The sequence below is a fragment of the Leptonychotes weddellii genome, chromosome 3 (assembly GCF_054177405.1).
Source record: "Leptonychotes weddellii isolate Sample4059 chromosome 3, ASM5417740v2, whole genome shotgun sequence".
NCBI lineage: Eukaryota > Metazoa > Chordata > Mammalia > Carnivora > Phocidae > Leptonychotes > Leptonychotes weddellii.
The window spans coordinates 108,318,483-108,340,841 of NC_138371.1; the positions used below are offsets into that span (position 1 = coordinate 108,318,483).

The 22,359-nt window shown below is 39.6% G+C and overlaps 1 protein-coding gene across 4 annotated transcripts in view; it reads right to left on the reverse strand.

Annotated features, from left to right (window-relative positions):
- USP12 (ubiquitin specific peptidase 12) overlaps positions 1–22,359 on the reverse strand; it is a 91,054-nt gene that overhangs the window by 24,859 nt on the left and 43,836 nt on the right. For 2 of the 4 annotated variants that reach the window (XM_081814767.1, XM_081814769.1), the window contains exons 2-3: positions 13,375–13,455; positions 386–599 (exon numbers count right to left, since the gene is read on the reverse strand). In XM_081814767.1, the coding sequence (XP_081670893.1) occupies positions 386–599; positions 13,375–13,455 (295 nt within the window). Of the gene's footprint in view, positions 1–385; positions 600–13,374; positions 13,456–16,463; positions 16,830–22,359 lie in introns of those variants that run through there. The other 2 variants (XM_081814768.1, XM_081814770.1) reach the window with 2 other exon arrangements.

Here is a 22,359-nt window from a genome sequence, read left to right on the forward strand (position 1 = left end):
AATCAGGGCAGTGTAAGGATCAAATGGGTCAACATACATGAAAGAACTACAAAACAAATAATGCGGGGTGGGGAGGGAACCCAACTACATTCTCAATAGAAAAGCCAAGCAAGCAAAAAAAAAAAAAAATCATTTCTCATTTCCTGGCATACAGAATTTGGTCTTTGTAGAACATACTTCCAACATTAATCACACCTCATATTAATTACTGCGTGACTACCTCCTCACTAAACTAGCACTTCCTTAAAGAACGTCAGCTTTGGTTTTTCAATGGCTAAAATACTTTCAGGCTTAGAAGATGCTCGGGTCAGTGCTTGCTGAACTGTAGTGTGCTGTATTTACCCTTTCTGCTATGTAAGAATACATTCAGAAGTAGAAGAATTACCATTTTCCTTCCGTAATCTTGTTATGAACTTCTTAGGAGGAATCACCCCAACCTTCTTCTTCTGAGTGGCTATGCTATGGAAGAGGTCTGCTAGGCAGGTAAGAAGGTTCTCCTTCTTCCTAGGTTGGCTCTTGTATGCTAGAACTTTTTCCCGAAATGGACGACAAAAATAAAGTGCTTGAAGAACTGAATTACAGTAGCAGGTATTCCCAAACTAGAATAGAAAAAAAAAAAAAAAAACCTTGTTAAATTTGGGGCAACACATTTTCAAGAGAAAGAATTTCCATGTATAGTTAAGAGAACAGAGAGGAGATAGGGAATTTATGATCCTCATAAAAGGTATCTGAGAGTAGAAATAATTATTCTGACTGCAAATCTGCCATTTTAACATTAAACGGATGCTCTAGGCATTGGTTTTAGGTTAAAATTGAAGGAAAATATATGCAATAAATTTGGCCTTCATGAAAATGGATTTAAAAATTCTCTGTAATTTTTTTCTTTTTCAATTCCCATGGTTACATTCTGGATATTAAGCATTTCATATATTATACATTTTAAAATATAACTCTCAAAAATTCTTTTAAAAAAACACAAAAGTGAGGTTTTCTATCAGATTCTTAAGTACCACTCAAAAAATATAAACAAGGGGCGCCTGGGTGGCTCAGTCGGTGAAGCATCTGCCCTCGGCTCAGGTCACGATCCCAGGGTCCTAGGATTGAGCCCCGCATCAGGCTTCCCTGCTCAATGGGGAGTCTGCTCCTGTCTCTCCTTCTGACCTTCCCCCCCCACTCGTGCTCTTTCTCAAATGAATAAAAAATCTTAAAATAAAATAAAATAAAAAATAAAACCAAAAAGCGAAATAAAATTAGATCCTCTGAAATGTTAGATTAAAAATATCAGGGGCGCCTGGCTGGCTCGGTCAGTTGGGCTCCTACCTTCAGCTCAGGTCATGATCCTGGGGTCCTGGGATCGAGCCCCACATCAGGCTCCCTGCCCAGTGGGGAGTCTGCTTCTCCCTCTCCTCCTCCCCCCAACCCCGCTTGTGTTCTATCAAATAAATAAATAAAAATCTTTAAAAAAAAAAAAAAAGCAAAAACCGTTCAATATGCTAGCACAACCACCACTGAAATGCTGAGATGCCCACACATCATTCTTGATACATTACAAAGAGACTTCAGGTGCATTAAATCCTCAACTCTAACCGACTTCTTACCGGCCATGTGATCTGGTGTGTGTAACTACAGCCGACTGAACTTCAACTTCCTCCTCTTTAATAATGGGGAAAAATGGGCGCCTGGGTGGCTCAGTTGGTTAAGCGACTGCCTTCGGCTCAGGTCATGATCCTGGAGTCCCTGGATCGAGTCCCGCATCGGGCTCCCTGCTCGGCAGGGAGCCTGCTTCTCCCTCTGACCCTCTCCCCTCTCATGTGTTCTCTCTCATTCTCTCTCTCTCAAATAAATAAATAAAATCTTTAAAAAAAAAAAATAATAATGGGGAAAAATAATCCCACCTTATGAGAAAATGACACACAGTTTGATAAACATTTATTGTCTTCCTTTTCCCTTCTCATTAATAGACACTGGCTCCCAAAGCCAGCTGACAAAACACCCAAAAGTTAATCGATGAGGACTTGGGGAGACTTTGAAAGTATAAAAAAAGGAAAGAGGACAATTCTCACAGCGCTACCATGCGTCCAGGTCACACACTCACTACCCAAAAAAGCCTAGGCAGAGAAGACTTTTAAGAATGGGCAATGTCGAGGTGCCTGGGTGGCTTTGAAGGTTAAGCGCCAGACTCCTGGTTTCTACTCGGGTGCTCATCTCATCATGATCTCGGGTCGTGGGATCAGGCCCCAATTCGGGCTCTGCATTCAGCACAGAGTCTTCTGGAGATTCTCTCTGCCTCTCCCTCTGTCCCTCCACACACCCCCCACTCGCACACACACTCTCTCTCTAAAAATAAATAAATAAATCTTTTTTTTAAAAAAGGGCAATGTCAAACACACATCCACAGACATGTACATATTTGCTTATATTTAAAAACCAGGAAGGATAAATCAAAAATAAAAATGGTTATCTATAGAGAAAGAGGGAAGAGTGCAGAGGAATCAAAGTATATTTTTAAAAACATTTGCTTTGCACCAATTTTTTTTTTTTAAGATTTTATTTATTTATTTGACAGAGAGAGAGAGAGAGAGACAGCGTGAGAGGGAACACAAGCAGGGGGAGTGGGAGAGGGAGAAGCAGGCTTCCCGATGAGCAGGGAGCCCGATGTGGGGCTCGATACCAGGACCCCAGGATGATGACCTGAGCTGAAGGCAGACGCTTAAGGACTGAGCCACCCAGGCGCCCCAGCACCGATTTTTTTTTAAAAAACTAAATTAAATTGAAAAGATTTCAGAGGAAAAAAAGAAATTCCTAAAGTTGAAAGGCAAAAAAGATTAGGGAAACCTAACTGTTTATCCAGTCCGTGGAGAACTACACAAAAAATTAGTTCGAGCAACTTTAAAACATGGAATTTTTACTATACATGCCTACTGAAATAGTCTAAGAATAAAAAAAAGGAATTTTAAGTGCATTCAGTAATCACATTGTTAGAACTAATCTAGTAACATTATTATTTTGAAACTACTATAGATTTCTGTAGGACAAAGCAAGCATTAATATCCTTAGGAACCAAAATTGTTAATGCAAAGGAAAAAAGATACAATAATAAAGATAAGAGTAAAAGCCCTATAAACTTAAATTGGAATTTGAGGTATCAGTATAAACTCATGTCTTTTTATAAGTGTGTGTGTGTGTGTGTGTGTGTGTGTGTGTGTGTTCAACCTCTATCCACTGAAAGGCCTAGCAGCACCAAGTTTCCCTGGCGCACAGATTGTAGTCTCTAAAAACCTTTTTCCCACAAAAAGGAACTAGGAGGCCTTGCAGATATGGATACACTAGGTCTGGGACAGGAAATATACAAATGTAGATCAGCCTGGAATATCTTTTTGCGTAGATTCAAGGGCCACTTTGATCAAAAAGAAATATCGCAATTGATAAAAAGCGTATCAACCACATAAAAATTTATGAATTAATAATGACATTTTAAAAAACCTTTCATTAGTCTCCATGGAAGTCGTAAACTAATATATAAAAGGAAAACATCAAAGTTTTATCTTGTCTTTCTTTCTTTTCTTTTTTTTTTTTTTGAGAGAGAGAGAGCATGAGCGTGGGGTGGGGGGTAGGGGCAGAGGGAGAGAGAGAATCCTAAGCAAGCTTCACACCCAGCGTGGAGCCAGACGAGGGGCTCGATCCCAGGATCCTGAGATCATGACCTGAGCCAAAATCAAGAGTCGAACGCCTAATTGACTGAGCCACCCCGGCGCCCTTGTCTTTCTTATAAGGACAGTATTTCACGGGGAACTAAAGAGTTGATGAAGGAAGTTCCAGCTTATAGAATAAATCCAGCTAATAAATTCGGAAGAAATGACTGTAAATAATGGATTAGGAAATAATTATCAACGGATACCAAAAGCATTAAAGGCTGAGGGGGAACTTTAAAAAGTTCCTGAACCCCCACTGCATTCCAGCATCATTAAAAATGAGCAGCCAAACTTTTATGTCTCTTGCAGAAGAAATATGTAGCAATTCTTACAAAGTATTCTTATCTTAAAAAACAAAACTACTGGGGCGCCTGGGTGGCTCAGTCCTTAAGCTTCTGCTTTCGGCTTAGGTCATGATCCCAGGGTCCTGGTATCGAGCCCCACATCGGGCTCCCTGCTCAGCGGGAAGCCTGCTTCTCCCTCTCCCACTCCACCTGCCTGTGTTCCCTCTCTCGCTGTCTCTCTCTGTCAAATAAATAAATAAAATCTTTAAAAAAAAAAAAAACTACTAAATTTTAATCAAGCGTCTATACCTATCTACCAATTTACCAGATATTCAAGGAACAGAGAAATGAGTTAAACAATACCACAAAAAAAGAACAGAACATGAGGCCCAGTGAGGATACATGATTTTTACATTCATATTGGTGGTCAGAGTCAATAAGGGGTTTCATAAAAACGGATGCTTTAAAGGCTTTCCAGGGAAATGCTAAAAGAAGTAGATGATAAGCAGATGATGCACTGATACTACTGATAAATATAACTATGGATATACTTTAATAAAACCTATCCAGGGGCTAAGTACACCTGCAGTAGAATCTACAATATTACTAAGATTAATTTATCAATTCTTCAATATTAATTAGTCTAAAAAATACTAGTATTTGTATCACAGTCTAATGATGCTAATGACCAACAAACTATGCCTCTGTCCATTGAAGAGAAGATTCAATCGCCATTATTTGGACATTTTTATTAAAGAATAAGCAATAGGGAAAAAATAAATAAAAATTAAAAATTAAAAAAAAGAATAAGCAATAGGGATTCTAATGACTTCCAAAGAGTAGGTAAAAACAAAAGATAGCCTCTCACAGTATATTAGAAAAATTTATAATAAAGGTTGACCAACGGATAAGCTAAGGAACCAGAGGGAGTCTATTATTTTGTACAGAATGCTGGAAGGTAGACTCTTGCTCATCTTCTGAACATAAAGCAATAGGTAACATTATAATCAATTCTTTGAGGTCTTCTCTTACAGTCTTGCACTTATCTTCATCAATCCCATTAAAGAAAAATTAAAGCTTGAAACTACTACAATTTCTCCAGACTAAAAATAACTTTCAATCTTAATCATAACTCTTATTAAACTTTTCCTTCAGCTTCCCTGATAGTTAACTTTCTTTCAAGTTCCTAAAGCCTAAAACTATACCTTTCTAACGTGTAGCTTTCATGCAAAAGATTGTCTGGGATGATTTCCCCCACACTCCTGTTTTCGAATGCTCAATTTCTAAAAAAGACATTGCTTGGGGCGCCTGGGTGGCTCAGTCGTTAAGCGGCTGCCTTCGGCTCAGGTCATGATCCCAGGGTCCTGGGATCGAGTCCCACATCGGGCTCTCTGCTCAGCAGGAAGCCTGCTTCTCCCTCTCCCACTCCCCCTGCTGTGGTCCTGCCCTTGCTATCTCTCTCTCTCTGTCAAATAAATAAATAAAATCTCAAAAAAAAAAAAAAAAAGACATTGCTTGAGGGTTGAAACCTACCCTGTGTCTTCTCTGCTAGCTCTGAAGATCAAAGGTATAACCAGGTTTAAAATCAGGGGAAACAAATTTTAAAAAGCTGCCATCCTCCTCAAGGTCTGAGCATTGATTTTTCAGTTGTTTATTGAACATAATGACCTGTGCTTGCTTTCTCTAATGCCTTTTTTCTCCTAGTTTTAAAATAAATGCCCCCTCCACAAATATTTATCGTATCCCCATTTCGAAGATCATTTTGAGCACACATCCCTAATAAATACAAATAATGTACGTGCTACATCATATACATCAAAATATACTTTTATAAAATGCAAAATTTATATACATAAAAATATACATTACATATAGTTGGCCTTTCAACAATGTAGGAGTTAGGGGCGCTGACCCCTCAACACAGTCAAAAATCTGCGTGTAACTTTCGACTTCCCAAAAACTTCACTAATAATAGACTACTGTTTACCAGAAGCCTTACCTATAACAAACAGTTAACACATATTTTGTATGTTATATGTATGATATACCATGTTGTTACAATAAAGCAAGCTAGAGAAAAGAAAATGCTATTAAGAAAATCATAAAAGAAAATACATTTACAATACTATACTGTATTTATACCAAAAAAAAAATCTGCATATAGATGGGCCTGGGCAGCTCAAACCTGTGTTATTCAATAGCCAACTGTAGAACAAATGTGATTAAGACAAAGTAAATGCATACAATTTTTATCTTATTTACACTGATTTTGTTTTTCACTAAAAATTATTACTATTTAAGTGAGAGCAATGAAATGGAGTATGCCTTTTGGTAAACTGTGGGTTACAGATTTTAATACTCTGACAGATAGTCTGAGTTTATATTCAGTTATTTCAGTATGTGCGTTTAATGGCAATCAAAGATAGGTACACAGATACATATAGATAGGTCCAAGGGCCTTACTTTATTTTCTAAATTAAATTCCCAATCCTACCTACCGAATTTGTTTGAATTCATTTGAGTAATTACCTGCCTTGAGAGCAGCACAGCACAGTAACTAAGCGCCCAGGCTCTGAAACCAAATGTAGGTTCAAGACTGGCTCTGCTCTCTGACCTTGGCAAACTACTAAACCACTCTGTTCATCTGCTTCCTCGTCTGTAAGTGGGGTTTATGATACAGTGCCCACCTTCTAAACTCTTGTAAAGAATTAAATTAATAATCCACATGAAGCACAGACAACGGTTCCCAGGACTTCATCACTGCACTGTTATTTTTGAAACCATCTTTTTAAGTCATTTGTCCGTTTTGGAAAAAATAGATTAACCGAATTTAAATCATATAATCTCTAAATCTACACTGAAATGATAATAGTTTGTAACCACATAAATGAGTAAGAGATGGTTATACTGTCAAGTCTTTGGCGCTACGGAACTTGAAGCGTCATAGGACCACTTCACACATGAATGGAGTACGGAGACCTGTATCATCCATTTATTAGGAATCAGTGAAGCTGGGGAGTCAGTTGAGCATTTGACTCTTGATTTCGGCTCAGGTCATGATCTCAGAGTCCTGGGATCGAGCCCCACGCAGGACTCCACACTCAGTGGGGAAGTCTGCTTGAGATTCTCTCCCTCTCCCTCTGCCCCTCCCACCACCCTCCCCCTTACATGCTCTCTCTCTCTCTCTCTCTCAAATGAATAAAAAACTTTAAAAACAAGAATTAGTAAGGCTTATCTCTCATTTTTAGATAAAAATAAACATTAGCAATTCTATAGTTCTTCCCAAAGCCCAATTGTTCATCTTACATGTATCATTGGGAGACTACTGTTGTTTACCATTAGCTCAACAATTTTGCCTTCAAAAAATGTTTTAAAATGTTTAAATGCTCCACTGTCCCCCACGGAGGCTGGTGATGATGATGCCTGTCCTGTGAACATCCCCTTCTAAGGAAAGACCCTCTTCCCCTCCTGCAGTTTGTTTAGGTGGCTCTGTTTTTTTAACATTATACCCCACATTCCCCTACCCACCATTCTCACTACAGCCAAGTGGACCTAATCTAAAAGTGCCCACCCACATGCTAGTGGACATCCATTCCTCACTCCACACCCTTACTCCACTGTCCCACCCTTCCTTATAGAAAGTGACTTCTCTACGTAAATTCTGGGGTTGTCAATCACAAACCCTTTTATAGACCCTGCAACAGGGCTGGACACCTGGTCCAATCTCAGCAGAGTACTTGGGGCAGAGTTGTTTTGTCAAGTCTATTATGAACATTCTCTGGGATCTCTGATAATATAACCCTCAAGTAGCCTATGGCCATCAGGTGGAGAGAAACTAAATGAGAATGAATCAATTCAAACGAAAACAGAACCAAGAGACGTTTGCCTAATCAACTTTATAACCTACAAAGGGAAAGAAAGTTTCATTTTTATTTGTCTCTCTCCTTCATGATGGCTCCTGCTCCCTGGATCCAGAATTCCAACCAATGACTACCAGCAATTCAGGGTTAAATGCCTTTTGTAAGACGGTCTAAGGAACACAGTTGTTATTTCGTAACAAAGATTTTATGGAAAAGCACATTCCACTGTAGCCTCACAAATAGATTTATTGAGGCCATATGTCTGTTGGCTCCTACTGTATTAGAGAATTCATACAGAACCATATAATAAAACAATGGAAAAAGGCTATTTAAAAATGGAGACTGCACACAAAAGTAGGAAAGAGATACTACTAACTGAAATCACTCCTTTTCTTTCAACTTTACGAAAATAAGTACTCACTAGCTGCAAGATATAAGGTGAAACAGGCCATCTCGTTCATCAGATCAAAACAATTCATTTTCAAAGAATTTAGCTGACCCTATAAACAGGTGACATTTAAGTAGGATATTCTGCTGCAAGAGAAAGTTTCCAAAAGGCTCCCTTGTCTACTCAAAAGACAGTTCCTGAACCCCCACACCACACTAGTATTTCTCATCTCTGAAAATATTAAAGCATGCTCAAGAGTTAAACCAAAAGGAAATCCCCACTCTATGTATTATGCAAAGTACAGTGATAGACATCAGAACTATTAAGAGTGAACTGCTATAAAAGGATCATTTGTGAAAATATTCTTCCAAGAAAAAGGTAACTGCAACTGAAAGTAATGGAAAATAGGTTATATTAAGAATGTCGAGAGTAGGGCGCCTGGGTGGCTCAGTTGGTTAAGCGACTGCCTTCAGCTCAGGTCATGATCCTAGGGTCCTGGGATCGAGTCCCGCATTGGGCTCCCTGCTCTGCGGGGAGCCTGCTCCTCCCTCTCCCACTCCCCCTGCTTGTGTTCCTTCTCTCGCTGTGTCTCTCTCTGTCAAATAAATAAATAAAATCTTTAAAAAAAAAAAAAAAAAAGAATGTCGAGAGTAACCCCTATGTTGAATTTTGTGCTAGTTAATCAAACTGTGGTTATTTTTCTTCTGCCCATTAACAAAAAAAAAAGTCTGATTTTCTAACTGCCCAAATACATGTACTATTTCCCAAAGGCAAGTGCTAGTGAATGACTGTGTCACTCGCCAGTCACAAAAAGGCTCCAAAAGGGCAGGTCTAATAGGAACTCTTCTCGGGGTAAGCTTTTTGTTAAGAGCAATTAAAATGAACCTTGGAAATGCATACTTAGCTGAGAACATACTGATAAAAAGAAAATATATGTGTGCCTCATTTTAACAAAATCCAGTTATTGGAAAAGATAAACCACAGTTTCTTAAAGCAGTTACATTCCAGTGTTGTTTCAACACTACCTACCTGGCAGACAGGTACAGAGAGAGAAAAAGAAGTTAAAATGTTGATCTCTGAATTAAGTAAGCTACCCTCCCCTACCCACCCCAAAGCTCCACCCTTCAGTTTTAAGGGACTCCTATAAATAGAATGATTAACTCCATAAATTTTTTTTTTTTTTAAAGGAGGAAGGGGGAGGGAAACAAAGAGAAAGAGTGATGATATTTTAAGAACTGGAAAATAGGACCTATAGCAAAAAGTTAACAGTACAGAACACAGTTGCAAGGTAGCCTGAAAGTTTAAATCACAGAAAGAGTTAATCACTATACTAGTTCTGCTGCATCTACTCTGACCCCCAATTAATTTTTCAATTTAACTCAGGTGTTCATCAGTCTTTCCTAGTTGACTGAGCCCTGGCTACCTTAGAGATCGCAATTCTTCATCATAGTAACTAGGCACAGAGATCAGAAACTACATTTCTACCCATCAAATGAGTCTCTGGAAGGGGTAAAAGACAAAGCTTCCTCTAAAGGTCCCTTACTAACTTCACTCCCTCCTGTTTCTCTTGGGTTTTACTGAATCTCGGTTAGTCAGCTTCAGGGAGAAGCACAAATACTGCCCTTTTAATTTGGATTGATCCACAGGGAATAATAAAAATGAAACCTTCTTAGAAATCCTTTTTTTTTTTTTTTTACACAATTGACAATGGTATTCTCAAAGTGATATATGAGAGTAAAAACAACGTAACAAAAAAAAAGACTTTTAAACTCAACTTATAATAAGATTTTTCTCAAGGATGTTTTAGTTGTTCTGAGGCTATCTACAAAAAGAGTTACAGTCAGACACAAAACGGAGAGACTGAAATATTTAAACTGGAGAAGATTAAAGGTAAAACAGCCTTCAATATATAAAATACTCCTGTGCTGAAGAAAATGGGTTCTTCTGAGACACTATCAGTGAGCACAACTTTCCTACAATTCAAGACCATTAGCTTTAGAGCGTGAACCGAGTAAGGGTGGGAGCCGCAGGGAAGTAGTTCATGAGAGTGAAAAAGCTGGGGTTCTGCCATTGCCAGAATGGACACCAGGCTTCTGATCACCAGACGCCTCTGCACGTAAGCACGAACATTTTAGATATTAGAAGTAGAGGCCAGGTCATGTTAAACCAGGGAAATTAAACAGTCCATTAACTCCCCGCCCTCCCCACAAAACCCCAATAAAATGACAGTAAAAGAATAAATTAAGCAAAAAACTCAAAAGGCCAAAAAAAAAAAAAAAAAGGGGGGGGTAGGGGTTCACCTAAAAACAGAGGTCTGGTTGTAAGTCTTTTAAAAGGACCATTCAGACCCCTAGATACTTAACCTTTCTTTCAACTGCAGGTTTAGTCTCCACAGAAGCTGCCCAGGAGAGTCTGGTTCAAGAGCCCTTAAGGAGAGCAGAGGACAGCAGCGAGGCACTGGACAGAAAACAGAGGGCTCAACAAAACCCTGAATTAGCCACCCCTCGACAGAACCTGAAAGTCCCCCAGCACAAAGGAATAGCCCCAGAGGAAATGCTCTAGCCACTAGAATGGGGGATGGGTGCAGCTATTTCTAAAGCCTGCTTGCTAAGGGGTCACCCTAGAGGGAAACCCATAGCAGACAAGCTCCACCCATAATACACCAAGTCCCAGTCAGCTTTTCAGAATTTCACTTTTATGTATGGATGAAATTTGAGGAAAGATCCCATTAAGAAAGACAGAATTTAAAATAGTGGGGGGGAGGAGTGGGGGCCTCAAAACAATCCAGTAAGCATAAGAAAACCTCAACAACAAAAATTATAAATAATATCCTGAGAAAAATAACAGAGAATACTGCCTCCATAAAACAAGATCAAAAAATTAAGGTAACACTACAAAATAAAAGCGCAGGGGCACCTGGGTGGCTCAGTCGTTAAGTGTCTGCCTTCGGCTCAGGTCATAATCCCGGGGTCCTGGGATCGAGCCCCACATTGGGCTCCCTGCTCAGCGGGAAGCCTGCTTCTACCTCTCTCACTCCCCCTGCTTGTGTTCCTTCCCTATCTCTATCTAATAAATAAATAAATAAAATCTTTTAAAAAAAAAGTGCAATGAACTGGACAAAAAAGGGCAATGTAGAATAATATCAGATGATCAAAAAAATGGAAAAAATAGGAAAAACAAAGAATCAGTCTGCATTTCAATATGCAACTGAGAGTATATGAAAAAGGACAGAACAAAGAGATAACACTGATAGGAAGGAAATTATCCAAATACTAGTATCACAAATGTTCTAGAACTGAAGAAAATGAAAAATGTCTAAATGGGTTGATAAATAGCCAATGCAACACCAGTGGGGGGGGGAGCGGGGGGGAGCACAAAGACGCATCACAAAATTTCAGAACCCTGTGGATATCCATCCACATTCTGAAAGCCTCCCAAACATTTTTTTAAAGGGGAAAAGGCCTCACAGAAGAGATGAAGAATCAGAATGGCATCAGCCCTGTTGATGTCAACAGAAGCCAGAAAGCCATGGAGTAATCCCTTACAAATTCTAAAGGACGGTTATAACCTAGGATCTATATCTAGCTTTGACAATAACCAAAACAAGATAAATACACAAGATCTCAATGTTTACCTCCTAGGCACACTCCCTGAAGAAGCTACTACAGAAAATGTTCCACAGAGCAGGGAAAAACCCAAGCAGAAGAGGGGATCTAGGGAAGGAGAGAAGTGAAGGGATGTCTAGGGTGAAGGGAAGAGAAGGCCACAGAGGCCGCATGGCGGGATGACAGGGCTCCAGAGGGATGTCAAGGCCTTGAGGACGACGCAGTGCAAACTGGTACTGAGGAAGTCTTCTCAGCTTTTTTAGCACTGAAGACTTTGGGAAGGATAAATGAAAATTAAGGACATGGAAAATAAATGGTTAATTCCATACTGGAGAATGGGCAGGGATGGTGGCTGGAGAGGGCGAAGTTTCTTACCTACCGTAACAGGAAGTCAATGGACTGTTTTTAATAGCAGAACAGGCACTTCACTTAGAATGTAGGAGTAGATTCCAGGAAAACCAGCCCATGGAGGAAGGAGCAGCCTCCTCTGGGAGGGGGCACCGTGGAGTGGGGACTGCTGAATGCGTTACAAGCTTCACACCTTGTAACGGGACTCCCAGAGCAAGAGGAAACCCCCTCATCACTTTAACTATTTTCCTCAAATCAGACAAGAAATCCACCTCCTATGTTACAATTCCGTACTAGTGTTCAGTGACACACAGGTGTGTTCGATGGAACTTATTTTGTCACCTGTATGATCACCTCTCTATGTATAGCTTAAAACACTCATCATGGATCTACCTAACAGTACACAACAACACAGATCTGTGGTGCATGCTGATGATTCAGAAGAGAGCTGAAAATTCTAAAGAAAGTTCTTCCAGGGTTTTGGAAGATGATGTATAATTGCTAGAATTACTTCCACAAGGACTGGGGAATGTACCCTTTTCCTATATTTTGCACTTGTATATCTATGCTAGTGGGACACTGCCAGAAGTAAGTTGACAAATACTCTACAGACACACGGAGGCACTTGCAAAAGTTTACTATATCTGTACATTTGGGCCACTTATATTTAGACATTTAAAGGATTCTCAAAGAAGCAAGAAATCAGGGGCACCTGGGTGGCTCAGTTGGTTAAGCGACTGCCTTCGGCTCAGGTCATGATCCTGGAGTCCCTGGATCGAGTCCCGCATCGGGCTCCCTGCTCGGCAGGGAGTCTGCTTCTCCCTCTGACCCTCCCCGCTCTCATGCTCTCTCTCTCTCAAATAAATAAATAAAATATTAAAAAAAAAAAAAAAAAAAGAAGCAAGAGATCATTTGATGTAGGCCATACAAAATTTTGGTTATGATAAATTCTGACACAAAACGGGGGAAAGAAAGGGAAAAAAAAAAAAAGGAAAAACGAAACTGTTTTAAAACTCTTAAGACCTTGGGCAACTTTATTTCCCTTCCATTAAAGAGAGAATTCAAATCAAGTTTCTTGGCCTTAATCCTACTGATGCGAATAAACAATTTTCCTTTAATAAATTATGAAACGCATTCATCATTTTTAAAACTATTTGCAACGATACTGGTGAAGGCTAAGTATCAATGGATACTTACATTGACTAATCCAAAATAGTGCTCATTGACTGGAAACTGTTCTGGACCAATCTCTTTCTCTAATGCCGAGGCATTGGCGCCCTATAAAATAAAAAAACAAATGTTAGTATTTGTAGTATTTTCATAGTTATATAGGCATTACAGAGAAATCCTTTATTTTTTAAGATTTTATTTATTTGACAGAGAGAGACACACAGAGAGAGAGAGCAAGCAGGGGGAATGGCAGACAGAAGGAGAGGGAGAAGCAGGCTTCCCGCTGAGCAGGGAGCCCGACGCGGGACTCGATCCCAGGACCCTGGGATCATAGACCTGAGCCAAAGGCAGACGCTTAACGGCTGAGCCACCCAGGTACCCCAGCAGAGAAATCCTTTAAAAAACTATGTTCCCTCTGACTCCCTAACATTACTGGAGGAAAATAAAGGAAGATAGTGAAGAGTAAAGGATATCAATAATATGACTAAAAACCAGTTCACAAGAACTTCCTCAGGAAACCGAAGCGTGGATCAAGAAATTATATTTATAATGTGCTACTTTTTTTCTAGGTAATGGACTAAAGCCCCTGCTGTAACAGGAGAGCTGAAATCACGTATGCAGATAGTCAATGACCTAACAATTCTTTGGCGGTATATACCTGAAAAGTCCCCACACAGAGCCCAAAGCGACAAGAATGTTGTGTGAAGTAGCACTGATGATTGCCCAGCAGACAACCAGCATACTACGTAACAGAGACAGAACAACGGAACTGGGTTCACATACAAAAGCATGTCTCAAAAACATAATGTTAAAGAAAAACAATGAGATTAACACATATATAAAAAATAGCACATGGCCAATGGGCTGAAGAATGTACATGAAACATACTTGAATGGGTGCCGAAAGAGGACTGGGACATGGAATTGGGGATGAAGGATAAAAAAGGAAAAAAATAAAATGAAATCCAACAAAAGAAGGGCCTTGCCCAGACAACGACTGAGTGTCATGGTCTTGGGAATACTGACTCAACTCTGTGCACAGAGGTCCCTGAAAAAGAGGGCGGGGGCAGGGTGCCCCTGAGTACTGACACATGCCACTAAATGGACTCCAAACACAGCTGGAAAGAGAAATGACAGCAATTCTGAACACATAACTCTGGCTATGTTTACTTGAAAATTCCCAAGAAAACATACCACCACAGACATGACACCATATCAGTTTTATTCACAAACTACCTGAACACCACTTTGCAAAGTTGCACACAAGACAACACACACTCTAGGCCTCCTCCAAGGCACTGACATGAGGTTAACACCCCGTGCTCAGAAGCCCACCCCTGTTGTTTCCTGACTGAGCTCCACTCCTGGACTGGGGAAGCCCAACCTTTGTTAGACAACACATCCTCAACTTCCTGATTGTAAGTACTGATTAAAGGGACCTGGTGGACGGGTGGTCAAATTCTACCAAAACAAGACATTTCCTTTAATATCCTCCAGCCATCCAGCACTTGTATATAAACATGATACTGCCTTTATTTTTTTTTTTAATTTAGAACTTATTTTAGGCTTTCTACAAAACCTTGATAATAATCGCTAGTTTATAGATAACCATTTATTTCTAATTTGGCCATCCACTGTTTTGTAACAACATCAAATTCAATTATCACAGCAACTTCAAGATCTACTGAACAAATCTGTCTTGGTGGAAATGTTGCAAGCCCCACTCCCCATCGCTGCCAGCTCAAGTTATCACGTCATAAAATTTCCTCACATACGTTGAAAAGTATCAATGAGCCCAGATGTTTACCACTTACTATAATAATTCAAACTGATATTAGTTTATTCAAATTAAGTATAACCCCTTCCCCACAAAACAGAAGAGGAGGAGGGGGAGGAAGTGGGGGAGAAGGAGAAAGAAGAAAGGTTCTATTATCCAAAATACAATCTTATTACATCTATTTATGTGGAACAGTAAAACGCCAGTACACATAACTCAGGAAAGCATTTCTGGCCCTTAGGATGAACAGAATAACATGTGAACATTCTCTGCCCAGGCTAATGCCAATCACACACAACAGACCGTGTATTCTAACCAGGCCAGACGATCCACTTATCCGCGTCCCACCCCCCCCCCGCCCCCACCGCCCACATCATAGACTTTCACGCACTGCTTAGAAAATCCTCCAGCTGTCCTGCATCCTCAAGGTAAGTCTGACTATGGATCAAATTATTAGCTTCTCTGCACCTCAGTTTCCTTAACTACAAAAGGAAAATGTCACCAACTCCTTTATAGGATAGCTACAAATGAAAGGAATTTAAACCTCTGTGACAGCATCCTGCAGTGCCCGTTCCATAGGCAGGTGTCCCATAAACGTTGGTTTCCTTCTTCCCCTTCCCTTCAAATTCAAGGGGGCAAAAAACTACCCTCATTAGCCAGTAATGGTTAAGTATCTGCTCCGTGCAACAGCTAAGAAATAAGAGAAGAAAACAAGTCAGAAGAAAAAATGAGATAGCTATTATTAAAAAACTGGCTCTCCTCACTCTAGCCAATTCCACCTAGAGGCCCAGACGCACATTCACTGTACTCTCCAAAGGGCTGACAGTAAAGCAAAACCACAATCCAATCAGAGGTCTGGGAAGAGGATGCTAAGTGTGATAAAATGGAAACAGCCATAAACCATAGTCATTTAACCTTTCTGGATTTAAGAAGCTTCATTTGTGAAATAAAAGGGTTCATCTCCTCACTGATTTTCAAAAACCCCAGCTCCAAGTTTATCTGCTGGATTTTCAAGTAATCCTTTACCCAAATTAAGGTTTTCACAGCTAAGTATGTTTAGAAAATTAAGACTAGGTAATTTCTAAAGTCTCTTCTAACTCAACATTCTAACATTACTAATCACTTTTATCAACATTTCTGAGGACATTTACTATATCAACACAAAGCTCCATGGAAGTCCAAGCCAACCAATATATGCCAAACAACACAGTTCAAAAGGGAGAGATTATAGCGACAGATGGAGTAAGGGGAGCAGATCCAAAAAGAAAGTTCAAAGAGAGAATGGAATTTACTTCATGACAGTTCTAAATTAAAGTGCAGCATAGTAACATATACCTTACCATGATAATGATGCTGTATAATGCAGATTCTGTGAATGTGCAGGAGGTTATTCTTACAGCATGAATTCAAGATTTTCTCTGTAGAAACAGAGTACATCTCTACCTCTAGCTGAATGCTAACTACAAAGGCAAAGAGAAGACTAAGTAATTCAGACTCTGGTGACTGGTTTTCAGCACTAGAGTTAGATATAGCTGGGGAAAAACAGCCACCAAGCCAGAAGTTTGCTGTATAATTTTTAGTATCTTCAGAAGAGTTCTCAATGTTATCCCTTGAAGATTTTGTTGAAGGCTGACAAACCCTATCATGTCAAATAATGGTCAACAAAGCACCCCAAGGTTTAAATTGAACCTAGAACAAGTCAATATCCAACAGTAATGGCTCTGAACAATTCTCCATCTCTACACTTGAGAAATATGATCCCACCACAATTAACAGTAGTTTATTAAATCAGTGATGATTTACCAGGAAAAAGGAAAGAAATGGTGGCCATGCTCAGGTTAAGAATTTCTGCTCTAGGGGCGCCTGGGTGGCTCAGTCATTAAGCAGCTGCCTTTGGCTCAGGGTCCTGGGATCGAACCTCGCATCGGGCTCCCTGCTCGGCGGGAAGCCTGCTTCTCCCTCTCCCACTCCCCCTGCTTGTGTTCCCTCTCTTGCTGCGTCTCTGTCAAATAAATAAATAAAATCTTTAAAAAAAAAAATTCTGCTCTAAAGCTTTCATAGGTATCAGGATTCTTCTCTTTCATATGAGTACACGACACAGAGAAGGAAGAAGATACACTTTTCTGATCATTCTGTCTCCATTTCTGTAACTTACACAAAAGATTATTTTAGAGTCAGTACCTATTACTACAGAATTCATCATAAAGAAGCAATGAGGTATTCATGACCCTCCTGATGAAGATGGATGAATTTTAATATTAAAAAAATAATAATTTACTGAGCTGGTGAAAAAATGAGGACTCTGCAGGAAAGAAAGAACAAAATGATGGGAGAACCCTGGGAGACAGGCCAATGCCAAAGACAGATTTTACACTGAGGGTATTTGTCAGCACTAATGACCTTTACACTCTTTTCTGACAGCTGAATGAAATGGGAGTGCAGGGAAACCTAAAACTTGGGACGACAGGAAGGCTAACAGAAGACCTGAGCATGACACTAAGATTCCAAAAGGGCTGGATCTTCATGTCAGGGGGAGCAAGAAATAATCCTCTACCACAAGAGGAGGCAGCAAGGAAACATGCGTGACATGTCCTTGGCACTGGGGGTGGAGGTTAGCTTCAAAAAATTCATAACCCCAAGCTGACCCTCATGAAAGACTGTAACCTAAATCCACGCAAGCTGCATGATCTTAAACAGAACCACTCAAGCAGGTAATGATATTCAGAGAGACCCTGAGCTGATGGCACCCTCTTCACCCAACAACTAGCAGAACCACAAGTTCAATCTGGAAAATGAAGTTAATCCACCCCACAAAAAACTCCCACAACTAAAACTCCAAGAGATTTGAGTTCAAAATCAAAACTCCTACACATACACAAAACAACGGGAAAACAGAGCACTGTGAATAAAAGCCAGCAGAAGCACAGACAGCAGAATTAGACTCTCAAGATATTCACTATCAGAACTATTTCAGACAGGACACAAAACAAATGCTTACTATGTGCCAGGAAATAACAATTGCTTGATTATAAGAACAGAGATGAGACTCTAAAGCCTAAGCAGGTTTTGTGAAAGAACTGAATCAAACTTCTAAATATAAAAATTATAATAATTGAAACTAAAAACTCAATGGTAACTATGAAAGGCAGTAAAAAAATTGGAAGTTGAGGAGAAGGAGGGATGAATAGGCAGAGCACAGAGGATTTTTAGGGCAGTGACAATATTCTGTATAATACTATAATGATGGATAGGTCATTATACATTTGTTCAGAACATATACCAAAAGTACACAGTAACACGAACTATGGACTTTAGGTGATTATGATGTTTCAGTGCAGTTCATCAGTTATGACAAATGTACCACTCTGGCGGGGGATGTTGATAATGAGGGAGGCTATGCACGCGTAGGGGGCAAGGCTATATGGGAAATCCCTGTACTACCCTACCTCCCCCCCAAAAAGAAAGTCTTAATAAGATAAATTAATTAAATCAGAAAAAAGAAAAAACTCAATGGCTGTGCCTAAGAAACAAGGTTAATATTGAGTAATATTTTTTCTTTTTTTTTAAATGGAGCCCAACGTGAGGCTTGAACTCGTGACCCTGAGATCAAGGCCTGAGCTGAGATCAAGAGCTGGATGCCTAACTAACTGACTGAGCCACCTGGGCTCCCCTGGGTAATATTTTTTTAGTCAACATTCCTGTCAATATAATGCTAGTAATTCAAACTACCATTTTATTAAAAATAGGAAATGTTGTTTTATGGAAAATATTTCACAGAAGAATGGGTCCGTTGGGAGCTGCTGTAGCGAGACCATGGAACATTATCATGGCACTGACCTAGCAAAGCTACAGACTTGGGTCTGGTCCGGGCCTTGCCACTAACTCGCTGTAACCACTTGAGGCAAAATGCTTCTCTCTCTGGACCTTGGTTATCTCATACGTAAGACCTCAAAATCTACAGTACCTCCCATCCCCATGTGTCTAGCAATGTGTGAATCTATTGGTTCTTCTGATCTCATTAAGACATTAAGGAAAAATGTTTGGACAGTCTATTAAAGGTCAAACATTAAGTTCTAAATAAAAGTTAGGATATATGATCACATCCCCAGAAACAGTCATGCAGTCCAAGAATGTAAAGGTCATGGAGTTAAGTGCCTCCTTAAACCTGCCTACTATGAATTCTTAGAAAGCTGAGCAATGCTTCTTTTTTCATGCCAAAAAATAACCATCCAAGTGAAGGAAGAGTAAGTTGAAACTATAAGGATGTCTTTGATCTATCATTCTGAAGATACCATGTGCCAACAGGAAAAAAGAACATAACCCAGGGGAAGGCTGTTTCTGATTAAACAATTTTTACATGGTCAACCATGGAAACCACGCCTCTCTGACCGCCCTCCATTCTGTCATTATGAGAAAGACACAAGACAACACAATACATTTGAGCAAGAAATAAAAAATGGTAAATTATAAAAAGATGAATATCTACTACCTAGAAAATATACTTATCAAGAATACTTCCTTTTTTTATACTAGATAGGTGCATTGAACTATTAGTTCCCAGACAACTTCTTGTTTAAAACAAATATGATAAAATACATTTTCCCCCACTCTCATGTTTCAAATCATATCTTAGAATTCAGTGTTTATCATTCCAAGTGTAACACCGAAGGGTCACACCAGGTCAGTACCCAAAGGAGAACTGCCAAAACAGGCAGGAAAGGCTTCCCGAAGAGGAGACAATCAAGTGACCTGGGTAAAACTAAGAAAAAAGTTTTGGAGGCACAGGAAGAGCCCATGTGAGGAGATGAACAAACACAGAAGAAGTGAATCTGAGCAGTGAACGGATGAATCCAAAATAAAGAAGATACAAGAAGCAAGTATCTTAAATGAGAGAATGGAAAAGAACAGGAAGGCTAAAAGCCCACATCTGCTCTCCTGGACGATATCACGTCCCTGAAACTGTATCAGAGACAACAAAAATTTGTATTTAAAAAAAAAAAAAAAATTTCCACATCCTAAGTTTCAGGCGTCATAAAAATAATCTCAAAGCAGCAGTCCTTCACAAAAGATGAAATTCACCAAGTATCTGAATATCTACTTTCTCCCCAGCCCTGTGTGAAAACTTGTAGAACATGACTGTCAAATTGTAATACCACGTAGTGGACAGTGAGATCAATGTGGTGGATCTACCATTTGCTTTTTTAGTAAAACAGAAGAGGTCATGGTATATCTCCTTACAAGTAAACAATGGTTTGTGAAACTTTTGTTCCAAAAATTAAGTATGTCTATATTAGGTCTAACTGTAAAATCTGTTTTCATTGTGAGTTTAAATAAAAAAAGTTTTGATATATACAGTGCTACCAAAGATTTAAAAGAGTAAGAAAAAACTGCAAAGTCATAATCCAATTGGGGAGTATACAGTAACTAAAAATTGGTTTTCAATTTGTTTTAAAGTTACAGAGGGGAAAATAAATGTCAAACTATGCTAGTATACAGTATGTACTATAGGATATCAGGACAGGAATGACTCCAAGAGCTGGGGAATTTGGGAAAGGCTTCAGATGTAACTAAAAGAGTCAAGCCTTAAATTTTTCTTCAAAGTATTTCCATTATAGCTTTCCATGCTGGTAAAATGAGAGCCCAGAGAACATGAGTAGGCACTTAACCATTCCAACTGCTGGCTGCGCAGTGGACTGAGTAAATGGCCTGTAATCAGAAGGCCTGCATCCCCCGCCTAATAGGAGTTAACCATAGCGTAACCTTCCAAAATCACTCCGCCTTGCTTTTCTCATCAGCAAGGTAAGCCAGACCAGATTTACGGCATCTATTGCCAAATCTAAAATGCTAGAATTCTAAGACGGTTAGCAGCAACATAGAATCACAATCACAGTGTGAACTTAGGGCAAAATATTTCACCCCTTTGTGCTCCAATTTCCAAATCTGCAAAACAGGGCAGACGATACCCTTACTTATTATGTCCTGTTTTTCTAAAAACTGTACAGAAGATTTAGAACAATGTCCAGCACAGCAGGCACTAAACCAATAGTTTCTTTACCCCTTCTGACTCCCACCTTCAGATCAACCCCCCAAGAGACTGAAATTGTCAAAGTAACTGAGAAAGTATTTGGAGGTTCCACACTGGTGTGCCGTCATTCTAAGAATCTTGGTCTAGGACCTCTACACTGGCCTCCTCTGGTTTTAACTCTGCCATCAAAGTGAAGATGTGCTCCACAGAAAGTACACGGGATTCTTAAGACTGAGCCAGACCTAAGAGTGGAGCGGCACCCTCGAGGCATTTCACAGAGGGCTGCAAGTGCTGAGAATCTGAGATGGGCACAAAGCAAAGCCACCCCTGGCAAGACAGCATATGGTATAAACAGCATACACAGGGAGGGAGGGACGGCCTCCAACACGAAGGGAGAACTCAACACGCCTTCCTATCTCTGAACTACTATACAACCAATTATCAACCTCTGGAAATGAATTACACTCCTGAAGGGCTCTGGCCTCTGTTCCATCACAGGTCTTCTGAAAGCCATTTGCGTTAAGTTCCACGGAGAAGGAGAAGCCATAAAAACTTTCTTCCAATGGTGCTCATGTGTACATGCTCATGTGTCCCTCCCATTTTCCCTCCATCCTCCACACCACCCCAAAAATCTTCAACCCAGCAGGGAAGACGTGTGGCGAGTTTTCAAGAATTCAGAAGAAATTAAAGCAGCTTACTCCCTTCTTCAGCTGCTGCTACAGGAGCATATACGCAACATGTAAGTTACACAGGTAACATTCCCCAGCTAAGCAATTAAGGAAAATTCAATTCTATGATTAATCACTGGCATGATTGCAAATTTAAATTTACTCAGAACTACACTTATATAATCCTTTTCATCTAACAGTAATATATATACAAACATACCATGTAAGAAACAGAAGCTAAGCAAGTTACGTATCTGAATCATTATTATAATCCAATGATAAATGACCAACCCCAAAACATCAGACATATCATTTTAACCTCCAGAAGTTCACATATCCATTAGAACATCAATGTTCCTATTAGACATGTTAAAAGCTATGATCTTTTTATTATTTGATCTAATATCTTCAAATGAAAAGTTTAGCTATGTAATTCATAAGCTAATGTGTTATTTGTAGAGAACATTTATATGTAGAGAATAAAATAAGATTCAGATTCATTTTTAAGTCTTTTAAATCAGTCAAGGAATGAGAAAGTAAGAA